Source organism: Trichechus manatus, unplaced genomic scaffold (genome assembly GCF_000243295.1).
Source record: "Trichechus manatus latirostris isolate Lorelei unplaced genomic scaffold, TriManLat1.0 scaffold00207, whole genome shotgun sequence".
NCBI lineage: Eukaryota > Metazoa > Chordata > Mammalia > Sirenia > Trichechidae > Trichechus > Trichechus manatus.
In genome coordinates, this window is record NW_004444143.1 from 1,237,841 (window position 1) to 1,246,002 (window position 8,162).

Here is an 8,162-nt window from a genome sequence, read left to right on the forward strand (position 1 = left end):
TTATAGTTCCATTTTCCTCTTTGAAATGTATTGAATGGAATTGTACAGCCTGTCTTCTCTTCTGTCTGGCTTCTCTCACTGAACTTGTGTATGTGAGATTCCTCCACGTGGTTGTGTGCATCGGTACCTAATTATTTTTCGTTGCTGTATAGTATTCCATTATATGACTATACACGATGTATTTATTCATTCTTCTGGTGATGGAGATTTGAGTGGTTCTCAGCTGGGGCTATTACAGACAGTGCTGCTACGAACATTCCTTCCTGTGCATACTTCCTGATGTTCGCGTCCACGGTCTCTAGGATATACACCTAGCATAACAGCTGAGCTGTAGGCTGTGTGCATTTTCAAATATAATCAATAACACCAGTTTCCCATTTTACAGATGAACCAAGTGAAAACAGAGAGGCTACGTAGTTAGCCCAAGATCGCAAAGCCAAACCGTCTTGAACCCAGACGTCCCTGCTCCGGAGCCCAGGCCCTCACCTAGCACCCACTGGCACATGGTGGGCACCAGATCAATGCCAGCTGTCGTGCTGAGGGTGTTAGGGGCTGTTACTGGGGTTTCCTTTTCTGTCCTGGCTACTCTGAACTCTGTCCTCATCCATTAATAATTAACTGTCCCCCCCCAAGGATAATCAACCGTGATCCTAAAGATTTGCTCTTCCCTGTCCACTGCCCAGTTAATCAGTCACTGCCCCCTGGCCAGGTGACGGGCGGTTGGTGACCCACTGCCTCCAAATCCCCTTTGCCTGAGGTGGAAGTGACAAGGGGTTCCTGATGCTCTGGACCTGCCGTGTGCTCTATTCCCCGGCTGGCCCCTCTGTGCGGGGCTGGCAGCCACTGCGCTTTGATGGTGGGGCCTTCCACCTCAAAGGCACAGGAGAGCTGATGAGGGCTTTGCTGGTGCTGCGGCTATGTGCCTGGCCTCCTCTGGTCACCCACGGGCTGGCGGTGAGCAGTGACCCCCAGGACTGGCCCGGAGGCTCCCCAGGGCCCTGCTCTGAGCCCTTGCTCTCTGTCACTCCAGCTCCAGGCCTGGTCTCGGCGACTCCTGGGCTCCCGGCTCTCGGGCGCGCTTCTCAGAGCATCCGTCTATGGGCAGTTTGTGGCTGGAGAGACTGGAGAGGAGGTGAAGGACTGTGTCCAGCAGCTTCAGCGCCTGGGCCTCCGGCCCCTGCTGGCAGTGCCCACTGAGGAGGAGCCAGACTCAGCTGTCAAGACCGGGTAAGTAGGGGGCCAGAGACCTGGGAAGCCGGGGGTGTGACAGGAAGGGGTCAGCAGGCTCAGGCCCTGATCTGCTGGCTGGGCAGAGAGGCCTGGTACGAGGGGAACCTCAAAGCCATGCTGCGGTGTGTGGACCTGTCAAGAGGCCTTGCGGAGACCCCTGGCCCGGCTGGGCCCATCCTCATGCAGCTGAAGATAACAGCACTGACCAGCACCTGGCTCTGTGTAAGGGAGGCCAGGATGGCGGGGGGGGGGAGGGAGCTGTCCCCCAGGCCCCCCAGCGCCCCACCCATTATCCCGTTTCAGAAGGAGCTAACCTCCCGGGTCAGAGGGCCAGGGGCTTCCGTGGAGCTGAGCCCTGAGAGGCTGGCAGAAGCCATGGACTCTGGGAAGGTAAGGACGTCAGGCTGGGTGAGACTGGACGGTTGGTGGAGAGTGTGGGGGGAGCAGAGATCCTGGACTTGGGTGTGGTAGGTGCCTGCAAGTGATTTATTCAAAATATTTAACTACCGCTGCTTCCCAGACTCAGAACAATCAGAATAAATGTGACTGCAGTGAGGGACAGGGTCCTTGAAGCCCCTGAATGGAACGTGGATCATCTGGGGATTTTAGGGGAGGGACCTAGGTGACGGGAATACTCGCGACTGGGACATCGACTTTTCTCCCAACCGGAGGAAAGGATATTAATATTTTATCAATCAACACAGCCATACTGGTGTGTGCCAATTGTACGTGGGTTCTGGTTAGACCAATAGGACCTTAGTTTGTTCATTCATTCATTCCTTTTTGTCTTTATATCTTATTTCTAAGCCCTACACCAAACATTGGCCATCACTCCATTCTGTATAATGTGTATCTTTTTTGTTACTGTGTGTGTGTGTTTTGTTTTTGCCAAGTGCATACTATTGGTGGGGCGTACTCTTTTCAACATCTTATTCTGAAAAATTTCAAACATACAGAAAAGTTGAAAGACTTGCAGAGTGGACGCCCGTATACTTACCACCTAGATCCTACCATCAATATTTTACTATACTTGTTTCAAATCTCTCCACCTATCTATTCCTCTATCCATCCATCAACCCACCTTAAGTTCTGATGCATTTCAAAGTAAGTTACAGACATCCTTAAACGGTCCCTCTAGATGCTTCAGGATGCGGATCATTCATTAAAGCTCAATCATTGTTTACCGTTCTTTTTATCTTTGTGAGGTAAGATTTACATACATTGAAATGTAAACATTGTAAATGTAATTTTTGATGAGTTTTGACAAATATACGCCCAAGCAATCCAAATCCCTATCAAGATCAGAACATTTCCATCACTGCACGAAGTTCCCTCATGCCCCTTTCCAGTCAATCTAGGGGGCATATTTTAAAATTCACACAAATAGCATTATGTTACATATCTCCTATTCTGTTTATTGTGTTTTTCTTTTTTATTGTGCTTTAGGTGAAAGTTTACAGAGCAAATTAGTTTCTCATTAAACAATACACACATTGTTTCGTGACTGTGGTTGTCAGCCCCGTGATGTGTCAACACTCCCCTTTCTCCACTCCAGGTTCCCTGTTGCCGTTCATCCACTCTTCCTGTCCCTTCCTGCCTTCTCCTCTCTGCTTCTGGGCTGGTGTGCCCGCTTAGTCTCGTGTACATGATTCAACCAGGAAGCAGTTTTCTCCCATGTGTCGCTGTTGGCCCTACAGACCTGTCTAATCTTTGGCTGAAGGGTGACCCTCTGGATGTTTCTCATGTTTTTCACTGAGCTCTCTGACTTCACGATTCGTCCATATTTCTTTGTGTACATCTAACCCATCACTTCTAATTGCTACTCCTAATGGCACAGCTTACCTTCCCAGGGAGGGGCACCAGGTGGCCTCCAAGCGTCCACCACCCCAAACAATGCTAGAGAGGACACGCTGATGTTTCTTTTGTAATCTTGATTTTTTTCTTCATTGATAGTTTTTTAGACCATGTCAGAACACGTAGAAGCAGGCCTTGGAGAGCAATGAGTTTCACCTCTTTGAGCTCTAGTTTTCTCATGGGAGACGGGACAGCAGCTCCTCCAGGATGGTTTTAAGGGCTAAGGCAGATGTGTATGTGAAGGCCCGGCAGAGGCTGGCGTCTGACTTTGTGAAGAACAAGGGGCCTCCCTCCTTCTTGTGTCACTTGTTCCCTTCAGCTGCCCCAACACCATCACACCATTTTCCTTTCCCATTGTTGTCGACTTCCCCTTAGTCTTTATTAGGTTTTCTCCACCTGTCGCTATGAGTCAGAATCGACTCAACAGCAATGGGTTTGGTCTTATAAATATGGAGGTCCCCCAGGCCTGGGTCCGGGCCTCCTTCTCTCTTCCTCCTTACTCCCCTTGCAGGGACCTTCTTGTCTATCCCTCCGGTCTGTTTCCCAGCTCTGCCCTAACGCTGCCCACGTTTCTGACGTCAGCCCCAGCCTTTCTGCTGAGCCCCAGACCCAAAGCCTCCTGGACATCTCCCCTTGGGGGTCCCCCAGGATCTTCACAGTATCTCCCCAAACCTGCCCCTCCTTCCTGTGCCATCTCAGGGACAGCCCTACCACCCCATCCTCAGATCAGAGCCCCGCTGCTCACGTCCTTGGGCTGACAGCCACTGATTCCACAGCACGATTCATGGCTGTCCCATTCACTGCCATTTCCCCAGCCCCTCGCACCTGGACCAGGCATGATCAATATATGTGAATGAATAAATGAATGAAGCAAGTGATTTTTAAAAAATAAATTAACAATGGAGAATGTATTGATCACGCATAATGTGTCAGGCGCTGATCTAAGTGCTTCACATATGTTAGAGAGAAACATGTCCTCCCTGCCCTGGAGTGGGTATAGAAAGAGTGATGGTTAAGAACCCAGGTTTTGGAGCCAACTGACTGAGGTTCAAATCCCAGGTCTGCGCCGATAGCTGTGTGACTTCACCCTCTCTGGGCCTCAGCTTTCCCATCTGCAAAATGGGGATGATAAAATTCCACTTCAGAGGGTGTTGAAGATAAAATCAGTTAATATTTGGTGCCTGAAACAGCACCTGGCCCAGAGAAGACCCTCTATGAGGGTGGGCATTATATACAGGGAGGGCCACCAGCTGCTAATATCCCAGAACTCCTCCAGGACTATGCTCCAAGCCAGGGCGAAAGGTAACTTGTTGGAGAAAAGGCAGCTGAGCAGGTGCCCCCAGCTGACTTTCTTCCCGTTGGAGAGATACTTCTCCCACAAGACAGGGAGTTTCGCCACATACAGGCCAACCACCGTGGTAGGGCCCCATTAGCAATCCTAGACCTCTGTCATTCATCTTGACTCCTGTTTGTCTCTTTCTTTTTTATTGTGGTGCAAATACAATTAACAAAATGTTTTTCTTTCTTTAACTTCCCAATGTATTCAGACCTAGCTGGTGTCCCTTGAGGCACCAGCAACTCACATTTACCCTTTGGAATTCCCATAACAGGACCGCGAGTTGGGGATGGTTATTATTGCCGATGTTACAAACTTATTAACTCCCCAAATGTTTATTGAACATTTACCACGTGCCAGGTACTGCACTAGGGGCAGAGGGGACAACGATGACCAAGACAGACAAAATTCCTGCCCTTGAGGCAGAGGCAGCTGCTAGTTGGGAGCAAGAGACACGCAATAATTAAAACTAAAGTCAATATAAACACATTAAGCAGGAGTGAGGAAAGTGGATATCCAGGGGAAGAACGTTCCAGGAGGAAGGAACAGCCAGAGCAAAGGCCCTGCAGTGGGAAGATACCTGACATGTTCAAAGACTAGCAGAGAGGCCAGTGTGGTGTCGAAGTGAGTGAGGGAGAGAGCAGTGAGTGTTAGGTGCCACACCGCCCAGTCCTGCGCCATCCTCACGATCGTTGTTATGCCTGAGCCCATTGCTGCAGCCAGTGTGTTGGTCCATGTCCTTGAGGGGCTTCCTCTTTTTTTGCTGACCCTCTACTTTACCAAGCATGATGTGCTCCTCAGGGACTGGTCCCTCCTGATAACATGTCCAAAGTATGTGAGACGAAGTCCTGCCATCCTCACTTCTAATGAACATTCTGGCTGTATTTCTTCCAAGATGGATTTGTCTGTTCTTTTGGCAGTCCATGGTATATTCAGCATTCTTTGCCAACACCATGATTCAACGGCATCAATTCTTCTTTGGTCTTCCTTAGTCATTGTCCAGCTTTCACATGCATATGAGACATTTGAAAATACCATGGCTTGGATCAGGTGCACCTTAGTCCTACAAGTGACATCTTTCATTTTTAACATGTCAAAGAGGTCTTTTGCAGCAGATTTGCCCAAAGCAATGCATCATTTGATTTCTTAACTGCTGCTTCCATGGGCGTTGATTGTGGATCCAAGTAAAATGAATTCCTTGACAACTTCAATCTTTTCTCCATTTATCATGATGTTGCTTATTGGTCCAGATGTGAGGACTTTTGTTTTTTTTATTTTGAGATGTCATCCATCCTAAAGGCTGTGGTCTTTGATCTTCATCATAAGTGCTTCAAGTTTTCTTTGCTTTCCTCAAGCAAGGTTGTGTCATTTGCATATCGCAGGTTGTTAATGAGTCTTCTCTTCCTCCAATCCTGATGCCGCGTTCTTCTTCATATAATGCAACTTCTCGGATTATTTGCTCAGCATACAGACTGCATCAGTATGGTGAAAGGATACAACCCTGACACACACCTTGCCTGATTTTAAACGATGCAGTATTCCCTTCTTCTGTTCAAACGACTGCCTCTTGCTCTAAGTACAGGTTCCTCAGGAACACAATTAAGCGTTCTGGAATTCTCATTCTTCACAAAGTTATCCATAATTTGTTATGATCCACACAGTCAAATGCCTCTGCATAGTCAATAAAACACAGGTAAACATCTTTCTGGTATTCTCTGCTTTCAACCAGGATCCATCTGACAACGTGTGCCGGCATTGTCCTGACCTTATTATGTCCAGGAACACATTGTGATAGTTAAGATTATGTGTCAACTTGGCTAGGCCATGATTCTCATTGGTGTAGCAGATATGATGCAATCACTGTCCATGATGTGATCTGTTGTGAGTAGCCAATCAGTGGAAAGGGGAGTTTCTGTGGGGGTGTGGCCTGCATCCAAAATATATGGATGTTCTGGCAAAGTTCACCTTCTCTCAATCCTGCATCCAACTCTTCATCTTCTGACCTCTGGTTCTTGGGACATGAGCCAGCAGCCTGTAGTCTGATCTCCAGATTTTGAGATTCACCAGCTCCCAAAGCCCTGAGAAGCAGCAGCCTACCATCTGACCTGTCAACTTGGGTTTGTAGCTCCTGCAACCACGTAAGTTAGGAGAAGTCTCCAGCCTGATGCCTGACCCATGGATTTGAGGCTTCCAACCTCCACAACTGCATGAGCCATTTCCTTGAAATAAATCTCTCTGTGTACATAATTATATATACACTTCACTGGTTTTGCTCCTCTGAAGAACCCAGCCTAAGACAGTTGGTACTGAAAGTGGTTCTAGAGGAATAAAATCATAAGAATGTGTTTCACGAGTTCGTTCTCAAGTCTGGCTATCCTTGAAGGCAATGATGACTATGCCTCCAGTAGTAAGGAAGGCACTGCGAATCCATGGTGTGAGATGACAATAGAAAAACACAAGGTATCACCACCAATGGGTCAAATATTGTGAAAGACAAGGCTCTGGGTGATTGCATATTTGATGCTTTTCTACAATTTTGTCAGAATGAGAAGTGTAGGGAAGCTGGTTGGTTGGTCCTGCTTTCGCTAGACAAAGAAATGAAAGAAAGAGATGAGCTCAGGACTTCAGAGTCGCAGCTCAAGTGCCGCATAAAAAACCTCAGAGTTGTAACTTGTGCCCTGAAAGAAAGCCTTATTTCTTGTAGTAACAGAGATTATATGCCAAAAACCAAACCCAGAGTCGTATCATAAGAGTGGCTGAATTACAACGTCAACTGAATCCCCAACCTAGAATGGTGCCTGAAGTTAAAGTGAGGGCATTGATTGGGGTGAAATGGGATCCTGAAACTTAGGATGGGGGTATATGGGCAGATAATCAGAAGCAGGGGACATTGAGCCCCTAAAGTCTGTTGAATCACTCCTGTCAACACAACCAGCCCTCTTACTCCTATTTAAAAAGATTATTCCGTCTTTGCTAAGCCACCTCCCAGGTAAAACCATTATCCCTTCCACCCCCATCTGATGAGATTAACCCAGCTGTGCCTGAAGAGTCTTTGTCTGAGATATTGCCTGGGGCACTGCTTGAGGCAGATGCCTTAAACGACATTGCTGAATGTCCCCAGACCTACCCCCACCACCCGTTTTTGCTTCAAGACCTATAACTAGACTTAAGTCCCAGTGAGCCTGAAGAGATGAAGTACAAACTATGACCCAAGAGGAGGTACGCTACACTAAAAAAGAACTGCTTGATTTTTCTAATATATACAAACAGAAACCTGGAGAATATGTGTGGGAATGGCTACCAGGGTGTGAGATAATGGTGCAAGGAACATAAAGTTGGATCAGTCTAAGTTTACTGATATGGGCTGACTAAGCACAGACTCTTCATTCAATGTTTCAGCTTGAGAGGTTAGAAAAGGATCTAATAGTTTATTGGTTGGTTCACTGAAGCATGGATTAAGTGGTGGCCTACACAAAATCAAGCTGCAATGCCAGAGCTGCCTTGGTATACTGTAGAAGAAGGTATTCAAAGGCTTAGGGAAATTGGCATGCTAGAGTGGATTTATCAGGTTGGACCCACAGACCCACCTATGGAGTGCCCAGAGGCACATCTTTTACCACAATGGTGAGGAACAAATTTGTGAAGTTTGCCTCAGCATCCTTGAAGACTGCTGTGATTGCTATTTTATATAAGTCAGATTTGACAGTGGGAACTGCCTTAACTGAATTAATACACCTAACTA

The 8,162-nt window shown here is 47.3% G+C and overlaps 1 protein-coding gene across 1 annotated transcript in view; it reads left to right on the top strand.

Moving 5' to 3' along the window:
• Nucleotides 1–780: 780 nt before the first annotated feature.
• PRODH2 (proline dehydrogenase 2) overlaps nucleotides 781–8,162 on the top strand; it is an 18,379-nt gene continuing 10,997 nt past the window's right edge. The window contains exons 1-4 of the mRNA XM_004388102.1: nucleotides 781–954; nucleotides 1,031–1,227; nucleotides 1,314–1,452; nucleotides 1,534–1,620. Of these exons, the coding sequence (XP_004388159.1) occupies nucleotides 781–954; nucleotides 1,031–1,227; nucleotides 1,314–1,452; nucleotides 1,534–1,620 (597 nt within the window). The remainder of the gene's footprint in view (nucleotides 955–1,030; nucleotides 1,228–1,313; nucleotides 1,453–1,533; nucleotides 1,621–8,162) is intronic.